Source organism: Conger conger, chromosome 12 (genome assembly GCF_963514075.1).
Source record: "Conger conger chromosome 12, fConCon1.1, whole genome shotgun sequence".
Classification (NCBI taxonomy): Eukaryota; Metazoa; Chordata; class Actinopteri; order Anguilliformes; family Congridae; genus Conger; species Conger conger.
The window spans coordinates 19,986,963-20,009,044 of record NC_083771.1 but is presented as its reverse complement, the minus strand read 5'-3'; the positions used below and the strand labels follow the sequence as shown (position 1 = coordinate 20,009,044).

At 46.0% G+C, this 22,082-nt stretch overlaps 2 protein-coding genes across 5 annotated transcripts; one reads left to right on the top strand and one right to left on the bottom strand.

The window, feature by feature from the left end:
• Positions 1–774: 774 nt before the first annotated feature.
• On the top strand, positions 775–2,204 carry snrnp35 (small nuclear ribonucleoprotein 35 (U11/U12)). The gene is made up of 2 exons (XM_061215623.1): positions 775–908; positions 1,263–2,204. Exon 2 carries the CDS (start codon positions 1,266–1,268, stop codon positions 2,061–2,063), a length of 798 nt encoding a protein of 265 aa, XP_061071607.1. The 5' UTR covers positions 775–908; positions 1,263–1,265; the 3' UTR covers positions 2,064–2,204.
• Positions 2,205–4,156: 1,952 nt separating this feature from the next.
• Positions 4,157–20,934, bottom strand: rilpl1 (Rab interacting lysosomal protein-like 1). 4 transcript variants are annotated; one of them, XM_061263080.1, is made up of 8 exons: positions 20,341–20,934; positions 18,756–18,906; positions 14,855–14,973; positions 14,121–14,351; positions 12,458–12,664; positions 11,023–11,189; positions 9,134–9,238; positions 4,157–7,318 (listed from the first exon to the last, which is right to left on the bottom strand). In XM_061263080.1, exons 1-8 carry the CDS (start codon positions 20,626–20,628, stop codon positions 7,186–7,188), a joined length of 1,401 nt encoding a protein of 466 aa, XP_061119064.1. In that variant the 5' UTR covers positions 20,629–20,934; the 3' UTR covers positions 4,157–7,185. The 4 variants fall into 4 exon arrangements, with proteins under 4 accessions (XP_061119064.1, XP_061119066.1, XP_061119067.1 ...); XM_061263082.1 differs by having other exon boundaries at positions 20,581–20,934; XM_061263083.1 differs by lacking the exon at positions 20,341–20,934 and adding an exon at positions 19,625–19,753.
• Positions 20,935–22,082: the final 1,148 nt, after the last annotated feature.

Genomic DNA, 22,082 nt, shown 5'->3' with positions numbered 1-22,082 from the left:
TAGCATATATCGTCAAGAGTTTTGGAGGAACCAGCCTGCTCACTAAGGTGCAGTCTGATTTTGACTTGTGATTGGTTATCATGCTTTTAGGAGGGAGATCTTTTGTTCTGTGAATTTTCCCCTACAGTGGGTGGTAGTCATATTTGAAAAGCTTATGGTTCAGATCTTGGTGATTCATCTTAGAGATTCCCAACAGAAATGCTGAAAATTTAGTTAAAACTAGAAATAAATATGTTTGTACCGTCTGTTCTCGTAGGAGTTTTGGGGCCAATTAAATAATCCAAAGACCATTACAGAGGTAAGTAAGGAAGTAAGCCTAAAGGACTGTTAATATGCTGTTTTATTAAAAGTACAATCTCTTTAAGATAACTACTATCTACTATCTGCAGCTACTGGTTATAAACACTGCAGCACTTTTGTGTGATAATAATTTTTTTTTACTTTTTTGAGTTCTGGAAAATATTTTTTGCCATGTGCCTGTAATATAATTGAAGAAAATGGCAGTATTTTCGGGCCTTTTCCAATACAAGTATTGTTGAGGGTAGAGCTTCATTAATGGCGTGATGAGCTAAAGTCGGCTGCAAATCACACATTTTGCATACTTAATTAGCAACTTGATTTTAGCCATATAATATCAAGGTTTTTGGCCTCTTTGGTGGTAAACATTATTTATGCTTTGTCTGAGATTTTGAAATAAGTCAGCAGACGAAAAAAGTACAGGGTTGCTTTTAAATGTCTACCACCTTGATACCACTACAACATAGGAACAAAGTATAAGGTGGGAAGCGTTTCTGCACGGACGATTTTGCGGATGCACTATTGGACAGCCACGAATAAAAATAAATCGGCGTCCCTTGGTCAAGAATGTATTTATAAATTGGAGTATTTTCCTATGCTTGAATCAAGTTGTAAGTATTTGCATTCGAACAGACGGCATGTCATATTATTTAGCCAAGTTCTTTATGGTAGCTAATGTTTTGGCTCTAGAACGTTAAATTAATGAACAACGTGGATTGGACGATATTCACATAACATACGTTAGTTACACTGTTGTTGTGGGGACTTTTCTTCGCCGTTCGGTATCTCCTCGTGTATATTTAAGCAATAACCAAGTCGAGACAAATTGGTGCGGTAGACGTGCTCATACATTTGTATTCCCACCAAGTAGTGACAGGAAACGTGTTCTTAGGTTAGTTACGATACTACCTTTGTTGATGGTGAACAGCCATTTAAATCCTCTTCACTTTCTCCCTTGTCTGAAGAACATGAGCGACTGGAGTCCCGTGGCGAAGGTGTACGACCCTCTGAAAGCTGGGAGCATTGATGGCACAGACGTGGAGCCGCACGACCGTGCGGTGTGGAGGGCCATTCAAGCCCGATACGTCCCCAACAAGGGCGTGGTCGGAGACCCTGAGCTTACGGTGTTTGTGGCACGCCTCAACCCGCAAACCACCGAAGAGAAGGTTAGAGAGGTTTTCTCAAAATACGGGGACATTCGCCGGCTGCGCCTGGTGAGGGACATCGTTACCGGCTTCTCCAAAGGGTACGCCTTTGTTGAGTACAAGGAGGAACGCTCCGTCGTAAGAGCGCGCCGGGACGGCAATAAACTGGTGGTGGACCAACATGAGCTGTTCGTGGATTACGAGATGGAGCGGACCCTGAAGGGCTGGATACCGCGCCGCCAGGGCGGGGGGCTAGGAGGGAAGAAGGAGTCGGGTCAGCTGAGGTTCGGCGGAAGAGACCGGCCTTTCCGGAAACCGATCAACCTGCCACCCATGTCCGGTGACTGGGGGCAGCCTCCGGATTGGTCTGGCGACCGACGATGGGAGAGAGGTGGAGAGAATTGGGACAGAAGTAGAGACCGGGACAGGTCGCCAGCCAGAGAAAGAGACCAAGAGCGAGTGAGAGAGAGACGAGAAGAACGCCATCGAGGGAGAGAACGGGAAGACAGGGGCCGACACAGAGAACGGAGAGAGAGAGACAGAAGTAATGAGAGGGATCCGAAGAGGGAAAGGGATGAAAGTAGGCACAGAGAGAGGGACAGACACCGCGATAAGAGATGAGCTTCATGACATAACTGACTGTCAAAATGTGAGCTATTGGACAACTGACTGATACACCGCTAAGCACTCACTTTTAAATGGATATTAAGTGCCCTTTTTATCAAACCGTTGAGTAGGAAATTAAATTGAGCTGTAAATATTGTTTGCAATTCATGTTTTTTGTTCAGGTCTTTGCATGGGCTGCATGCTGTATTATCATTTGACACTTCCCTGTGCAACACACAGTAGTCTAGGGTCAGTCTACTTGAGTATTCACATTTTATCTTTTCTTAATCATACATCTCAAAAAGTGTCCATGTCAACATGGCATAAAGCAGAGGTGGGCAACGAGGCCGTATCCGTTTCTGGTTTTCATGCCAACGTCTGGGCGGCACGGATGGTGCAGTGGGTAGCACTGCCGCCTCACAGCAAGGAGGTCCTGGGTTCGAATCCCCGTCGGCCGGGGCCCTCTTTGTGCGGAGTTCGCATGTTCTCCCCGTGTCTGCGTGGGTTTCCTCCGGGTACTCCGGTTTCCTCCCACAGTTCAAAGACATGCACGTTAGGCTGATTGGAGTCTAAATTTACATTTTACATTTTAGTCATTTGGCAGACGCTTTTAATCCAAAGCGACTTACAAGTGCATAGGTTCTACCACAGGTCAAAGCATCACATCCAGAACTAGGAAAATACACCTGGACTGCTGTTCTAAACATGTAGTCGTCATCATAATGGGGGGGGGGGGGGTTAGACAGGGATAGGGGTATCAGAAGGGGGGGGCGGGGTAAGTCAGGAGGGAGGACTAAGGTAGAGTTTGAAGAGGTGTGTTTTGAGTCTGCGTCGAAATAGGGGGAGGGATTCTGCTGTCCTGACAGTGGTAGGCAAGTCATTCCACCACTGAGGAACCAGAACGGAAAACAGGCGTGAACGTGCAGCTCGACCGCCAGGTGCCCGTAGAGAGGGAACCGTAAGGCGACCAGAGCTGGCAGACCGGAGTGGTCTAGCTGGGGAGTAGGGAGTGATCAGGGATTGTATGTAATGTGGGGCAGTCCCCTTAGCAGCCTGAAATGCCAACACTAGGGCCTTCAATCGGATGCGTGCGGCAATAGGAAGCCAGTGGAGGCCAATGAGAAGCGGCCAATAGGAGGAGGAGGCCAATAAATTGCCCGTAGGTATGAGTGTGTGAGTGAATGGTGTGTGTGCCCTGTGATGGACTGGCGACCTGTCCAGGGTGTATTCCTGCCTTTCGCCCAATGTATGCTGGGATAGGCTCCAGCCCCCCTGCGACCCTGATCAGGATAAGCGGGTTCAGATAATGGATGGATGGATGCCAACGTCTGGCATTAATTACTTAATTGGCTCAACATTTCTTGATGAATGCATGAATGTCAGTCAAAGACTGTTCTTGTGTCCCTGTATGATATGGTTTTACTGTGATCTAATCTGAGTGAACTAGTGTTGGTGTATACGGCCAATTAGCTCATTTAGCCAGAGTAATTGGTGGAAACAAAAACCTGCATACACACCGGCACTCCAGGACTGGAGTTGCCCTGGAAGTGGCATAAAGCAACATTTCAAATTTCAAAAAACTTGAGCCTGTTTTCAGCGAGGCTGCTGGAGGATGACAATTGAAAGATGTAGTCTGTTCCATCACAATTATTTTGCAGATATTCTTATATCCAGGTTGGCTTCCGGAAGTGGAGAACATCACTGTTAGTCACTGTAGTTGTCCTCCCCCTCATTCCCAGGTTAAGCTGAGGGTTAAACCCCAGGGGCCTGTATCACAAGCCAGTATTACAGCTTTTGCGGAATAATTAAAACCCGGACCAGCTCTTTTTACTTCAGTCCATGATCCAGTTTTATGAGGGCTCCGGGTTTTACTCGGTGCATACAACGTAAACTGGCTTTGTGACATAGGGCCCAGGATTACTGAGTAAAACCTGGAACAGCTCTTTACTTTAGTCCATGTTCCAGATTTTGGCGTTTTCCGGATTTTACTCGGTGCAGTTATTTAGCTAACTCTACTGCTGCTTTGTGATACAGGCCCCTGGTAAAATGGTTGAATTTTCCCTCTGTGTTTCACATGTGCGGTCATAAACACAAAAGGACATTTCGGGTAAACACAGTAAGTGCTTTATTGAGCAGGCATGACTGAAATGAACACTGTATTGCACTGGGGGGAGGAGGGGGTCATAAATATCTATGAATGCCTTTCATATAAAAACAGTAATGTAGCGTCAAAGCGAAGCGCTGTGAGCAAAATGGAAACCATACTGCTGTACTGCATAAATAAAGCTCATCTATTATTCTCAAACGCAGCAGAATAGAATGCAACAGGAACAGCACGTCAGTGTCTTCTTAAATGAGACTAAAGCAGGCCAAAGTGCAAGCCTAATATCAAGCAAACAAAGAGTCACGTTCCCTTTAAATATGAATTCCAGTATCAGTGTGTCATTTATCAGCTAAATCCCCCTTCCTGCAAAATAATAGGGACGATTAAAGTAATACTGTCTCTATCACCCTTGCATGTCTGTTCAGTGCTGGCCTGCATTGCCGTTCTCAATGCTAAAATTGGTTTGTGAACCAACAATTGTAAAAATATCACCCCTTACCGCATTATAGAATGCACGCGGATTAGGTTGGGTGGCTCTGTTGCATGTTTAAGGAACAGGGCCTGCAGGTTTCATTCCCCGCTCGAGCACTGCCAATATACTCTGCAGTAAGGTACTTAACCTGAACTGCTTCAGTAAAGTATATGAATGCTGAAACGTGAATCTAAATTTGCTCAGGAGCCCATTAGCCCCAGAAGAGAATGTGCCAGGATTATCGGCCTTATACTGAAAGCAGGAAGATGGCACAAGTCCTGCCATATAAAACAGGACCCTGGGTCTTGACACATGTTCATATGTCTTCATGGAGAGCCAGAAACAGAGGGAATGTTTTTACGCTTCTTTGGTTGTATAAGTGTATTTTTTCACTCATTTTCTTGTGGAAGAAGGGGGGGGGGGGTGCTCCAGCTACTGTTCTAGTCCTTGGTGAAGAGACACAGAGTCTGAAACTGCAGGTGCCATTTTGAGTTTTTTGAGGTGATGCATAACTGCCCATATTGTTGTCCAGGGAGGGAGGGGTTCAGTCAGCAGGTAACCCCCTCTTGCAAAACATTCAGAATTTTCTGCCATTTCTGCCATTATTTAAATTGGCTCAGTCGTATCTTGACCTGACATTTGTATAAGCACCAGCTACACTTCAGCCACAGACTGCAAGTGTCTCCTCTTAAAGATGTTCTCAAGTACAGCAGTGAACCAGCATAGTTTACAGAGCTGTCAGAACACCAAAACTAAGGTGATCGGTTGGAACAAAAACCAGCACTCGGACTGGCCCTCCAGGACCGGAGTTAGATTCAGCTTGTAGCCCTGCTGCAGGCGTGTGCCAGGTCCTGAGAGCCACAGGTTCTGCTCATTTCCACTGTAAACTTCAATAATCAAGCAGAGCAGTTGATGATACAGTTGACCAAGTTCATCTGGATATTTGTGTCTGAATTGGGTGCTGATTTTACAGTGAAGACAAAAAGCAGCTGAACTTGTGGGTCTCCAGGCCCAGAGTCCCCTGCCCTGATGCCTGACTGCCTGGCCCAGCTGCAGGAATGAGAGCTGCGGTCAGCTCCATTAAAGTTCAGAGTTCAGTCAATTTATGTCATGACCTTGGAAGATCCCCATAGAACAGTGGTTCTCAGTCCTGGTCCTGGAGAGCCACAAGGTCTTCTGCATTTTGTCGTTACTCAGCACTTAAGTAGCACACTTTATTACACAGCTGACTCAGGTCACATGGTTTCTCTGGTGAGAATCAGTCAAATTGCTGATCTCATGGTGAAAACAATCACCATCAGACTCTGTGGCTCTCCAGGGCTAGGGCTGAGGATCACTGTCACAGAACATTATGGATATTTTTTACATTCATGATTTGAATTTAAATCTATTTCCTGTGCTGAGCGAACTGAAAATGAAGTCCCGCCCTAACAGAAGTGCAGACCCCAGCGCAATGCCTCCACAACCTTGCCTCAAAGAGAAACGCCCTACACACGGGCCCGACCATTCATTAAATTAGCACACGTTTAAAAAAAGCATATATAGTTGTTCAAAAATAGTATTGCCATCACATTCCATTTTTTAAGGTACAAACATATATTTACTCCAAACATCACCCCCTTGAAAGTGTTTTTTGCTTGGAAATGCGTGAAATGTGTGTGCGTTTGTCACACATACCAGCTCCACTCATTCACAGAGTTAGCATTTAATGTTTACACTCCTTCTGAGGTGTGGATAATGCATGGAACACTGAGTTTTCTTAATTTGCTTAAGAATGCCACGTAACGCACGACTGCATAAAAGTCACATCAGTCCACTTCCTGTCAAGGAAATGCCCACCAGGGCGAAATCTTAGCAGAGATACAGATCCACTGCATGACTGTGGAACTGCCTGGTGTGGAATTAATAGACCTCTGTGGGGTATTGCCTTGTTCACAGCTTATTAGTATGAGGTGAAGACGACATTTATTTCTTGGCTAAGTAGCCCTCTTTTCAGCGCTGTCCTGTCTCTCCTCACGCCATACGCTCTCCTGGTCCACCAGCTCAACTCTTCTTCTTGCCTGAACCTTCGATAAAACTTGCCTCAAAGCTTTCCTTCCTACATTTCTGGACCACTGGTTCCATCCTACTTCTTGAAACATTTCTTCTTGGACATTTTCCCACACTTTCTGTTGCAAGGACGCCACCCTCTGGTGCACCGTGGACTCGCAGGCTGGCTCCTGCCTTTACCACTCCGCTCCTGTCGGGCTGAATTCACGTCTTGCGTCTCACGTTACCCACAATACACCTGCGATGCGGCATGCCGGAGTGCCTGCACACCCGACCCATGCGTGGATACAGCTTAAGACCAACTAGAGCTGCTGTTGTTTGTTTTGTTTGTTGTTGTAAAATTGTAGTAATACTGAAGCTGCCCTATGACTCACCACACCATGCCCTGCCCCCTTGTGGTGGGTTCTGCTGTTTGCGGCTGAGGAGGGGAGGGGTGGGAAGGGGGGGACCCTAATGAGGTGAATGCGGGGCAGGGTCAGAGGTCACAGAGAACCACGTGCTGGTTTCCATGGCTACAGGTGCGGCAGGGCCTCCTGGGCCTGCTCTGTGTACACATCGTCCTTCCCCGCCCACGAGCCCAAACTGCCGTCCAGCTGGGCGTTCCTCTGGGAGCCCCGTCGCTTGTCCCGGGAGAAGAAACTAAATCTGGAAGGAAGGAGGAAGAGGAGGAGGAGGGCTTTAACCACGCGACTCTAAAGGGAACCGTACAGGTGATCCAAATATCTGAATTCTTCTCCGGAATTTTCATTGCGTAAGTGTACATTACTATATGTTCCTGTCTGTGTACATAAAATACATAAAGAATAGCATTATTGCACTGAGTATGATAAAACTGCTAACCAGCTTATCATTATTGTGATAATGGCAGGCAGTGCAGGCAGTTTAAGTGATTTCACAGGATTCCCATATGATAGGTAGATTGATGGTAACTTTAATACCAAGTGCAATGAATACACACTCTAATATTAGAATACTCTATTACTTTATTATATAATCTATTACTCTATTTCAGGCAACAGTACAGGGCTTTCGGGAGCAGGAGAGTGAAAGCATTCTAATCAGCGCAAGGGAATCTAAGAGGGGATCTACTGTGACTACGGGTTTAACTGCTGTAAACAAATCATTAGTCTCATTACTGGCCTTTAGACAGACTGCAGTATTAGAGCAAAGGGCAGAACTGTCCTATTCTGCCTGGCTGATTTCAGAAATTATTATACAGGAAAAAGGTGGTGAGGTGGCCTCACCAATCAGAAAAGCTCAATCTAAAAGTGGTCAGTTCAGAGTTAGTGGGGTGTAAGTAACATCAGGTTTGTCATAGTCAGCAGTGGCACAGCCTGTAGCATGTTTTCAGTAAACCTGACAGTGTACATTCCTGGGGATTGAAGTCCACTTGTGCTTTTTGACTGACACCACACAGCACATGTTTTTCACAGCATGGTCGGGTCCTGCAGCACTTATTAAAACATTACGGCACCGCGGTGAGAACACGACCCGGAAACAGTTTCTCACCAGGTCAAATACCACTCAAGGAAAATACATTCTATGGATGTGCAACTGCAGGTGTGGTCATTTCCATCCAGTAGGCTGCCAGTCACACTTTAAGGGTTCCTTTCCCATTTACATTCTACTATGTACTGCACAGTATCGCATAAATTACACCCGCTAATATCCCAACCACCATGTGCTTAACGAAAGTAAGCTGCAAATGAGTTGTTCTATTGAAACTAAAAATTGGGGCATTCCACCATGTCCCGTCACCACTGCTGAGGTTTCATAACTAGTCCGCCTGCCTGCGGCACAGTGGATGTACTTTGGTAGAAGTAGACTTGTTTGACGGAACCTTTGTGCTTAACTGCAGGATTATACTTGGAAAGAAAGTTACGGTTGAGTTTTTATTATGTAAATAACATATTTCAGGGAAACTAAATGTTTCCACTTATCTGCTACTCCAGATAAGTAGAAACATTTGGATGAACTGCCCCTTTAATAATAAAAAAACCTGGGAACAGTACTGGAATGGAACGGAAAGGATTTCTAGGAAATGCTCATAGGTTTCAGAGGAAAGGGGGGTAAACACTACAAATTGTACACAGATCCTGTACAAAAAGCTTCTCACCTCAAAGGGAAATCTTTGACCGATTAGAAGCAGGTAGATAAAACAGCAGACAATCATCTTACAATGACAGTCAGTAAACGCCACTGAATCAGTTTGCATTGTAGCTGTAATGTCATTGGAGGCTGACCCATCAACACAATGAGGGCTTAAGGCTGGGCAAGGTCAAAGGTCAAAGTATGTGAGATGATGATGCAGCGGAGGTCTTGGCTAAGCTTCTTCAGATACAGACACGTATCTGTTATAAACACAACACAGTTAGGTCACAATGAACTATTTTAATACATTTCCAGATGTTGTACCGAAGATTTGTTTGTGTAAGCAGCAGAGGTGGCTGTTGTACTCACAGGCGTTTGATCCCGGACTCTGGTTGGGTGTTGGGGTGGGGGCGGGCCCGTGGCACGGGGGAGGGACTTGACGTGGAGGATCCAGTCTCTTCCTCCGGATCCTCGCTGATGAGAAAGAATAACTGTCTGATGACAGCCTGGCGAGTGAAACACTGGCTGTTTCACCTGCTCTATGGCACATTAACGCTGGGCTGTTTCACCTGCTCTATGACACATTAACGCTGGGCTGTTTCACCTGCTCTATGACACATTAACGCTGGGCTGTTTCACCTGCTCTATGACACATTAACGCTGGGCTGTTTCACCTGCTCTATGACACATTAACGCTGGGCTGTTTCACCTGCTCTATGACACATTGACGCTGGGCTGTTTCACCTGCTCTATGACACATTAACGCTGGGCTGTTTCACCTGCTCTATGACACATGAACGCTGGGCTGTTTCACCTGCTCTATGACACATTAACGCTGGGCTGTTTCACCTGCTCTATGACACATGAACGCTGGGCTGTTTCACCTGCTCTATGACACATTAACGCTGGGCTGTTTCACCTGCTCTATGACACATTAACGCTGGGCTGTTTCACCTGCTCTATGACACATTAACGCTGGGCTGTTTCACCTGCTCTATGACACATGAACGCTGGGCTGTTTCACCTGCTCTATGACACATTAACGCTGGGCTGTTTCACCTGCTCTATGACACATTAACGCTGGGCTGTTTCACCTGCTCTATGACACATGAACGCTGGGCTGTTTCACCTGCTCTATGACACATTAACGCTGGGCTGTTTCACCTGCTCTATGACACATGAACGCTGGGCTGTTTCACCTGCTCTATGACACATTAACGCTGGGCTGTTTCACCTGCTCTATGACACATTAACGCTGGGCTGTTTCACCTGCTCTATGACACATTAACGCTGGGCTGTTTCACCTGCTCTATGACACATTAACGCTGGGCTGTTTCACCTGCTCTATGACACATTAACGCTGGGCTGTTTCACCTGCTCTATGACACATTAACGCTGGGCTGTTTCACCTGCTCTATGACACATGAACGCTGGGCTGTTTCACCTGCTCTATGACACATGAACGCTGGGCTGTTTCACCTGCTCTATGACACATTAACGCTGGGCTGTTTCACCTGCTCTATGACACATTAACGCTGGGCTGTTTCACCTGCTCTATGACACATTAACGCTGGGCTGTTTCACCTGCTCTATGACACATTAACGCTGGGCTGTTTCACCTGCTCTATGACACATTAACGCTGGGCTGTTTCACCTGCTCTATGACACATTAACGCTGGGCTGTTTCACCTGCTCTATGACACATTAACGCTGGGCCGCCCAACTCTGTCAACACCTACTGGAGAGCAGATCTCCTGGAACAGCCCTATGTTAAAACATTATGGATCAAGACAGTGTTATAAGAACCCGTGTTATCCTGTGAATGTTGCCATGGTGGGAGCAGGGGTGATGTTATGCACACAGGATCACAAGATCTATCAACTTATATCTTTACTGACTAAGTAAGACAGGACCATTCATAATATCACATTTTAAAGGACTTTACAAGGTGTATTCATCTGCCAAATACAGTTATTCGATAAACAATGAGTTTCAATATTCGCCCGACATTTTGTTAGTGGAAGGTTTGTGATGTATTGTGAATACCAGGCCAACCAGCTTTTAGGACCAACCCTTTAATAAATGAAAGAAAAAACGAAACTGAAACTAATCGAAAATACCTGATGTTGGCTTCATGAGTGCAACACGATTTTAAGTGACATCGTTATGGTCAAATTGTGTGGTCTTTGTGTGGTCATTAGGAACACGTCAGTGAGAAGGTGCTGTGCCATGGGGAACGGGGAACGCCTGCTCTGTACCTTCGGTAGTACGCAAGCTCCTCCTGCAGCATGAACACTTTGGCTTTTAGCTCGTTCCTCTCGTGCAGAACGTCCCGCAGCTCTTGGAGGGTGAATCGGGGCCGGTTGGGGTCTTTCGGGTCGAGAGCGCCCCTCTCTGCTGCCAGGTCTTCGTCACACAGCGCCTCCTGTTGGACAGGAGGCAGAACTGCATGTGAGATGCAGAGTGCTGTGACTAGTGATGGGAGAATGAGGCTTCATCAAACCAAAGTGAGTGGAGCAATATGCTATCAGTCAATCACCAATTTTAACCAATCACAGTGTTTTGCTAAATCTTTTCATTGGTTCAAACTAGTCAATGATTGACATCATTCCAACCACTAGGAATCCACAGAGCCTGACTCTCATAAAGGTATGTCATAACATCTCCCATCATGCATCAGCAGGCAGGCCAGCTGTTAATGCTAACTACCAATACTGATAAAAACAACAATAATACCGTCAAGGTTTTGTCATAACTACATTGCATGTCTTCTGTGGCCCAAATTGGTACACACATATAATTCTGCTTTGATACAACATGCCTGCTCTCCAGATTACCGTACACTGAAGGCAGTTCCAGGTGCTTCCACACGGGGGCGCTCACTGTACATGGTTATGCCAAGCGCAACTATGGTAATTCAGGCAGTCAACGCACGGCTGATAAACGGATCCTTTTATTTCAGATGCTGGGCAATGTGCGTTGCCTTCCGACCCTTTAAGGACGCACGCTGAAGCACAGGAGCGGGGAAAGAGACTGCTTGGTCCCTGCAGGTTAAAAGCAGCCCTCTGTGTGAAACTGAAAAAAAGGCCCCGAATCGTGTAGGTGCCATCCTGCAGTGCAGCGGTGATCAACCCTGTCCCTGATGGACCAGGGATAGTCCTAATGTTGCTCCATCCAAGCCTGTAACTACATTATCAGGCCAACAAGCTATGTGCTGGAGGTACTCGACAGTTCACCATGCAGGCTCAGACTTCATAATATATGTAGACAATAAAATAGATAATAATAATTGATCAAACTCTTGGGCTTGGATGGAACAATAAACATCGCTGGCACACTGGTTGCCTACCCTTGGCCCAGAGGTGTCATGCTTTTAACTGAACCAAAGCGCAGGTTAAACTAAGGTCATCGGTTGCCATGGGAGAAGGAGCTTCATTGTTTGATTGTGGAGCGCAAACCCGAATTGGTGCAAACAGGCCAGTGACTGATCCAAAAAACAGGGCTCTTGACACCTCCCTCTCCCATCACCGGTTATTGCTCAAATCCTTTCACACAGATCAGCACGAAGGCAGCTTTCGGTGAGTGGCACAACGTCAAACAGGACTTTCTCATACGTGAGGCAAGCTGGCGAGTCACACAGGGTTAGGATCACAGCACACCACTCTGGGAAGCCATCCCGAGGGCGGGGTTTACCCATAAAAACACAGCCTCCTCCTCCACCTCCTCATCATTATCAGCACCCCCCTCCTGCTCCTCAGAGCCCCAGTTCAGAAACTGGGGAAAGGGGGACACGCGCCCCTCAGACTCAACATGCTCTGTCAGGGTTTGGGGAGGGTCTGTGAGGTCTGACATAAGTGCACTCTGACTTCCTGTTCCTGTAGCCGGTGCTGCTTCTGAGAGCTGAGGTAAAAAAATAAATTAATCAAATAAAACAAACAAAAAAAGGAAGGGTATGCTGTGGAACAGTCATGGCACTGAAGGTCATGCAAGGTCACTCGCATTACAACAAAGGTCAAGGTTCAGCCAATATTTTCTCATTCATTTCCTTTTACTTTGCTAACCCAGCTTGGCATACTGATCTATGTAATCACTTAAACATTTTTTAATTATACCTTTTATACCATCTCTTTAAAAAAAAGAAGATTTGATTGCGTTTGTGTAATTTATAGAGTGCCCTCCCACTGTGAACGTGAAACAACCGGCTTGATTACATTTGAGCTATTAACAATAAAAAGAACGCATTCATATTAAAATCAAAATGATTATGTATTTCCTTCAGAAACCGCTTTCATGCATATAGTTGTCACACAGGCTGAAATGCTTTAAGCAAAAGTTCCACAGTCCTATGCTTTTCCGACAGAAAGAAATGTTTGACAATAGTTTTTTTGTCCTGGCAAAGTAGTTCTGCCTCCCAAACAAAAATCCATTCGTTTAAGAGTCAAAAAACAAGATACAAACTGGAACGAACTAATGGTGCGTTTGATACATCTGCAGAACAAGCAGGAGCCCTGTTGCACTGATATTATTACTGATGTGCAGATGTGGCCCCTGATGCAGAGAGCACTGTGGCCCCTCTGTTGGGCTTGTTTACTGAGAGCTCAGTCACACGGCCTCACTCATCGATGACTCACACGCTGGACCGCTCTGCCCGTGAAAATCCTCACCTCTGAGCTCACAGCTCAGCGTTTCTCCCAGCCTGCTAACTGACTTTAATACAGATGACAGCAACATCATCGTTATTATTATTATGATTATTATTATTATGATTATCATCATAATAATATTAGTGGAAGTTTTTCAATAAAATCACTGACTGTTCTAAGTTTTTGGCTCCTGGTCTGAAGCTAAGATTACTGACAGCCAGCACATCTTCAGACTGTGACATGGACAGGTGAAAATGGAGGAGGGTGCTACACGCTGGTGATGTGATGCTTCAGTGAGTCACCTGGCCAAGATTGTCTGAAGAGTTGAGTAATCGGCAGTGGCAGCCATCTTGTTAGGGTCATTACCTACAGCACTATAATCACTATAATCCACCCCCCCCTTTCCGATATCCCTCTTGTCTAACCCAAAAAAAATTATAATAATTGCACGATGACTGTATGTTTTGCTTAGAACAGCACTTCATGTGTATTTTACTAGTTATGGATGTGATCATCTAACATTTCGAGACGGGTCTGAATAGCTGGTATTTCCTGATTATTCAGGACAAAATGAGGAACAATAACATGCCTGTTTCAGAGAGAGAGAGAAAGAAAGAAAAATAAAAAGAGGAGGAGAGAAAGAGGGAGAGAAGGGGAGGGAGATAGAAAGAGATGGAAAGAGGAGCGACAGTGAACAGCTGACGCGGCGTTACCTTCGCCAGCGCGGGTGGCTCCTCTCCGTTGAGGTTGGGCGCCCCCTGCTGGTGCTGCTGCAGCTGTGCCAGCTCCTGCCTGAGGCCGGACAGCTCCTGCAGCTGCGCCTGGGCCGCGGCCTCCAGCTCCACCTTCTGCTCGATCAGCCCCTTCCCCTGGGCCTCCACCACCGTCATCCTGTGCCTCAGGTCCTGGTTTATCTTCATCAGCCGGCTCTGCTGCTGCTGGAGCTGGGGCAGAGACAAGAGTCAGAACGGCCAATCAGACGGGCCAATCAGAGCCAACAATCAGACGGGCCAATCAGAGCCAACATTCAGACCGGCCAATCAGACGGGCCAATCAGAGCCAACAATCAGACCGGCCAATCACAGCCAACAATCAGACTGGCCAATCAGAGCCAGCAATCAGACCGGCCAATCAGAGACGGGCCAATCAGAACCAACAATAAGACCGGCCAATCAGAGCCAACAATCAGACCGGCCAGCCAGTCAATCAGAGTGGCCGCTGAAAGCAACCGATCAGAGTAGCTAATCAGAGCAGCGAATCATTACATTACAATGCATTACAGTCACTTAGCAGACCAGAGCCAGTGTGCAGACAGGCAGCAGGGCCTGTGAGGCTTATGCAGCATACAGGGTCTCATTCCCTCACAGAGGGAGCACAATCACTCAGTAAATACATAAATAATCTCAGATGTGCATTTGATGTGCGTCTGATGTGAACAGAGTCTTACTGCCTCAACGTCCTCGTTCTTCAGAGTCAGCTCCCGGTCCTTGGCACGGATCTCATCCCGCTGCTTGTCCACAACCTCCTTCAGCTTCTTCATCACCTGCCTCTCCCTCTCCGACATACCTGGTGGCCACGGCAACCAGAAGGATGAGTCACATGACTGTGCTTAATCCCACACCATTACATTAATTTCAGACAGTGCTACCCCACAGTGATTAGTTTATAAACACTCATATTGCACTGGATAATACTGTATGTATAATACATTTTAATGACATTATTTCAGTTATGAATGGGATTTTGACACTGTTGTACATGGACTTGGTAAGGTGTTAGGGCACATGATACAGGACATGCACAGATAAACAATAAATTGTTTTTTTTATTCTTTCACAGGCACTCTGCCTGTAAAGCGGCCAGAGATAAATATCAGAGGCTGTACTTTTTAAAGGGAGTGCACTAGCAAAGGCAACGGAAGACTAGCCAAGATTGTAAATGATACTTTTAATTGATGTGAAGCATGGCAGTATATTACATTACATTCATTCAATGACACGTAGCTCTGTCGTCACACATGGCGACAACAGGCCACCCTGACGATCCTCTTCGTTCCAGAACTGCACTCTGACGTCCAGCAGCAGAAATGTTTCCATAGCATACTGTTGCAATTTCTGTGGTTTTGTGTGACATTTGCTTGTATTTGCTGCAGCGTGATTACCCTTGATTACCTTCTGCTTTGTCCCAGAATGGCCATTTCCACCTCCAGATCCTCTGTTCATAATGTTTATAAAGTTACAAAGCCACCAGTCTAGCTCTTACCTGGGCTTATCTGGGCCAGGGGTCACCTGCAGGTAACTGATCCAAGATCAAGTGGGTCGGATATATAGTCCACATCAGTTTTACCTTTGTGTGAGTCGCTGTGCTATAGGACACTGCACTTGGCATAACATACTGGGCTAAACTGTACCCTGCTGTATGTTTGAGTGACAGTCAGCACCATCTCCTCTGCCAATCAGATGGCACAGTGGCGTGTCCTTGCACAGAGCCAGATTTGGGCTCAGCGGGTGTTCTCTGCATGACGTCCTGATTTACAGACCCTGTCCTCTGAGTGTTTACAGACCCTGTCCTGTGTGTTTATAAACCCTGTCCTGTGTGTGTTTATAGACCGAGTCCTATGTGTTTACAGACCCTGTCCTGTGTGTTTATAAACCCTGTCCTGTGTGTGTTTATAGACCCTATCCTGTGTGTGTTTATAGACCCTGTCCTGTGTGTGTTTATAGACCGAGTCCTATGTGTTTACAGACCCTGTCCTGTGTGTTTATAAACCCTGTCCTGTGTGTGTTTATAGACCCTGTCCTGTGTGTGTTTATAGACCCTAACAGGAGCCTAGACAAGTTTAAAATAGCCCTATCAACGCAGGAGTGCAACACACACCCACAAACACACACTTACACACACACAAACACACGTGCGCATACATTACACACCGACACACACACACACACAAACACACCCGTTTGCATACATTACACACACACACACACACACAAACACATGCGTGTGCATACATCACACACACACACACACACACACACACACACACACGCATGTGCATACATTACAGACACACACACACAAACACATTCTCTTCACACAAACTTTTCTCCTTCAGAGCATGGCTCAGGAAATCAATGTTCCAAGATAATCAAGATAACCAAATGCTCCAAGACTAAAAACCTTGGCTGAATGGGGAATCCATGAACGAATCGATTCACCCGCTGCAGCCCGAGTCTGGGCTCTGCGGGGTACTCCCATCACCTGACGATGCAGGTTTGTGGCTGACGGATTCCTGGGTCTTTCAGGGCTTTGTCGATGCAGCTGGGCTGGCAGCCCTGTTCAAAGGGCCTGGAAATGAAGCCATTCAGCCCCATTACTCCAGCATGAGGGGCAGGGTGACAGAGGGGCTCTTTATCAGGGCAGAGCGGCCAGCCCAGCGCTAGCCATGCACAGCCATGCTTCACTTGCAGTGAAGGGCTGCTTTGTGTGTGTGTTTGTTTGTGTGAGTGTGTGTGTTTTTGTGTTTGTGTGAGTGCAAGTGTGTTTGTGTCTGTGTGTGATTGCAAATGCCTGGGTGTGTGCGAGTGTACAAGTGAAAGTATGCAAGTGTGAATGTGCGTGTATATATGATTGTGTGAGTGCGAGTGTTTGTGTATGCGTGTGATTGCGAGTACATGGGTGTGTGCGAGTGTACGAGTGCAAGTATATGAGTGTGAATGGTAAATGGCAGGCATTTATATAGCGCCTTTATCCAAAGCGCTGTACAATTGATGCTTCTCATTCACACATTCATACACACACTCACACACCAACGGCGATTGGCTGCCATGCAAGGCGCCGACCAGCTCGTCAGGAGCATTTGGGGGTTAGGTGACTTGCTCAGGGACACTTCGACACAGCCCAGGTGGGGGATCGAACCGGCAGCCCTCCGACTGCCAGACGACTGCTCTTACTGCCTGAGCCATGAATGTGTGCGAGTGTGCGCTTGTGGGTTTGTGTGTGTGTATATGGGCGTGTGTGTGTGCACATGTGATTGTGTGACTGTGAGTGTGTTTGTGTCTGTGTCAGTGTGAGTGCGTGAGTGGGTGAGAGTGTACGGGTGCAAGTATGTGAGTGTACGAGAGTGTGCGAGTGTGTACGTGTGTGTGGGTTTGTATGAGTCTCTGTGTGTATGTGCCAGAGAGTGACCGCTTGCACGGGTGGGTGTCTGTCACAAGTAGCCCTCTCTCTTCACTCTGCTCATTCAGGACAATGAACTGGCAATGACATTACCCACAGATCCCTGCTGCCCCTGCCAGGACCGCAACAAAGGACAAATGCTGATCATGACAGCCCGTCTCATCCCCGGGTCCTGCCCCTATACACAAACACCCCCACCCCATCCATTTCTCAGTTTACAGTCTGTCTCTGAAAATGAACGCCATAGACCGGGTCTGGAACATACAACCAACTCACTGGCCCTCACGAGACACATTTAAATATTCCTGACACTGTCCAAACAAAAATAATCCCTGGATTTCAGTTCTATCCCAGAACTATCCTGAGTGTAGTCGGTCTGTGGCCCTGACGATCTAAACTAGGAGATCACGTGAGCAGAACGTCGGTGGGCTGCTCCTGCTCTTCAGCTTTGGACTGGTGGGAGGAGAATGTGTGCTGTCCGCTGTCCCGGGACACGGCTGTTTCTATTGGCTCCCCTGGGTGAGTGACAGAGAGGGGAATTCTAGACGGAGTAAACACGATCCGAGTCTCCAGCACGTGCTGCGACGCGTGCGCGTCCTCAATCCACTCACACCACAGTGTCCTCCAGCAGAACACCTCCCACTCCCAGGTCTCACTGGAAACATGCCTATCATTGCCATGCCAGATAAATGACAGCAGCCATGCCACATGCAACATTGAGAGCGTAACAGTATTTTCATCATTTTCTGTTTACTTTCAAACATCATACTTACATGGGACAGCTAAACTACTTGTATTGCGCACTTTCTTAAAAGCAGATATGGCCCAGTGTTACATTTGAAGGGAAATAAAGTGATGGGATCCAGTCATGCATTATTGTAATAAATTTGCAATTCAGGATGTCACTTGCTATCGTAAACATGCTCTCTGACCAATCAGGATGGCCTTTGCTATCGTAAACATGCTCTCTGACCAATCAGGATGGCCTTTGCTATCGTAAACATGCTCTCTGACCAATCAGGGTGGCCAGCTACAGCTTATTCTCAGTCTGAGGCCCACCAGCCGAGCAGCACAGTCAGCCGTTCATCTGCCTACGCCGACTGCAGGTTGCCGTTGGAGACGAGGGCTGCCTCAGGCTAAGTGGACGGGCGGATTTGGGTGCACAGTACCTTCCTGCCTCTGCAGGTCCTCTTCGCTCATGGGGGAGTCTTTGAGGGACAGGTTGCTGAGCAGGGACTTGTTCTCCTCCTGCAGCAGGGCGATCTGAGTCAGCAGGTCCTGGGCTTCCCCTCTCCACACGTCCTCCACCAGCTCCAGCTCCTACACCCAACACACCTCAGCTCAAACCAGGGGTAATGCAGACCAGCTCCAACTGCTCCACAAAACACACCTCAGCTCAAACCAGGGGTAGTGCAGACCAGCTCCAGCTCCTACACCCAACACACCAACCCAACACACCTCAGCTCAAACCAGGGGTAATGCAGACCAGCTCCAACTGCTCCACCCAACACACCTCAGCTCAAACCAGGGGTAATGCAGACCTGGTCAATTACGCAACTGTTTTGGAATCAAATACTTTTCTATGCTTTACTGAGTTTGCCTTCTGGTCCTCTTGATTGGCAGGGAAGATCAATGGAGCACAGAAAAGTATGTGAATCCAAAACGGTTATAAATTCACCCAGGTTTGGTTTAATGCAAGGACAGACACAGGCAAGCCAATTCATTTGATTCCCTTTTAATTTATTTAATCAAGATGGTCTGTTCAGCAAAAACTGCCACTGAGTACTAGGGCGCATATCACAAAGCAGGCTTACGGAGTAAAACCCAGAACAGCTGTTTTTACATTGGTTCAGGTTTAAATTTCAGAAGGGTTTTGGATTTTACACTGGATTGAATTTATCCAGCTAACGCAATAATCCTGCTCCGTGCACATTGGGGTCTAAAAAACTAAAATACAAAATAATAAAGTTCAAAACATTATAAGACAGACTCTCTCACACATAAACATACCCACCACAGGCGAGTGCCCATAATATACCTTGCAACTTTGTCTGATAGTCAATTTGAACTTTGATAAACCTGTTAGCTCTCTTCATCAACTTCAAATGAATAGATTTTACAATCAATATTAGAAAATCCTGTTAAAGATATTTATATCTAAATTTCTGGTTTATTACATTATTGGTATTTGGCAGACACTCTTATCCAGAGTGTTTATAAAGTAGGCCTGTATATAATTTTAATATAAACAGAACATGAATATAATGCATTATATTATATAGTATAGGTATATAAAGCTGTAACAACAGGCATTTACATACCATAGGCCCTATATTTAGTACAGTACAGCTATGTAGGCTACAAACGACGTTCTATGATGACAGTAAAAACGCGCAATGTTTAGTTAATTTTGTAAAACGTGACACGAAATACAAGAGACGTATTGCGTCGCTACCATGTGTCAAGTTCTGTTTGGAGTTTGGCTACATTGTATCAGCTTGTGGTTTATAATGGCAAACTCTGCAGTGTCGTGGATAATCACTAAAATCGCTCAAATCTTCTTATGTATCCACTGCTGGCAGGTCCTAAAAATATATTATGACTCAACTCATGCGCTTTTGTCACCGCTCAAGCTGGCGGATGAAATCGAACGCCCAGTTAGGACAGGGAGGGGGAGATGGAACGACTGGGGTGTCCGGCATGGTGGCACAGCCTGAACAGAGCCCAATCCCCATATCGCTGACGATACCCCACCTTTTTGTGTTTCTTTTCTTTTTCCAGTCGGTCCATCCGTTCCAGACGCAGTCTGTCCAGTTCAAGCCGCAGCTCCTCTGTTTCAGGGCTGATGCTATTTCGGCTAACCAGGACCTCGAGGATTTCCAGCACCCGGACCACTTTAGGCATCAGACGTGACAACACTTCGCACCCATACTGATCAATTATACGCTCGAACTCTTGTCCCACGACCGCGGCGATGTCGTACACGTCCATTACCGTCAGATCCGAGGCATTCTTCTCCAACGCGGTCCCAAAATCTTCCATGGCTAGCGCCCTGTCTATGCAGTTCCTGTTCTCCTATTATTTCCTTCGCCACAACCGAAGTTCCTTCACTTTGCTAAGTTAAGCGCGCTGCATGAACGTACACTCCTGCCGATATTTCCTCCCATTTACTCACTTCAGCGTCGAAATATCCGAGGTAACTATCAGTGACATCTGTCCCTTAACTGCGGCCATTTTGTCACTGATTTGTGATTAATTAGATAAAAACGCCGGCAGTCCCATTGGCATCTACAGTTTGCTGTGCCCTAATCTTTGGACATATTGCAGTCAAAGCACTGCGCATGTCAGAATTCCAGGCACACAGAAGAGGTCGCTGCCGCTGTCATTTAGGAGCGCATATAATTCCATTCAGCATACTGTGGAAAATCTGTGGCCTATCGAAAAATGTCCCTCTGTCGGTGCGGCACTCACGCTATTGACCAAGGTTTGACACATTAATCAATTTGCGCACATTATCAGAAAGATGATATTGTAATCTCATACCAAAGTCAATTGAATATAATTCGTCATGCTATTGATCTACTAAATAGTATAGCTATTCCTCAGCAGTCAAATACTGCGGCATTATATTTTTTCTTAATAGCATTATAATAGGCCGATAACACAGCGGCCAACGGTTAATCATTTTCGTGTTTGGGATTCATAAAAAAAAAAAAACATACAGCAATAAAAATTGCGCTTTTTATTGTATCCTATTGTAAGTTTTATTCACGACTCAGTTAATGCAGCTATGCGCACAATATTTAGTTTTACGAAATATTGTAGTGACCAAAACAGTGTACACAACTTAATTGTCAAACTGTGGGCCCCTTCCTTAACTCAAGTCAGGGATTTTATGAACACAACATCAACAGCAGTAAATATATTGACAATTTAATGGTTCCCAGTTGGCGCTTTGAAACGCGTTGCCTCTTGTCCGTCTGATTTGCTTTACTTCCAGAATCCTTAATATTAATACCATTACCTGAATATTAATATCCCTTTCGTGTCTCCGGCTTTTTCTCTAACAGAACAAAACAATTATTTGTGTAATCAGACTTCAAAAAAACGAATTCCTTGTGGTTAACGCCACAATGTTTTCACATTATGGCAAAGCATAAAGAGCTGCTTATAATTTACCCAATTTTCTATACTCTACACTTATTATGCAAAATTACAGGAACTGCTGCTTTCTGATGTTTAACTCTAACCGAACACAAATGTTTAATAAAAAAAAGGAACAAGGTGATGACGTTTCTTTATCCGCTCTGTATATTATGATCTCTCACGCCATTTTGGCGATTTTTTCCGTGACTCACATACAGATGCACAGATGTGTTCTTGCACTTCTGCTTTTCTAGTTTTAGACAATCAAAGCCTCCCAAAATAGTTTCCCCTCTACGTGGCAGGGCTTCTGATGGTTTGTCCCATGGGATTTGAACGCGAAATTCAACTAA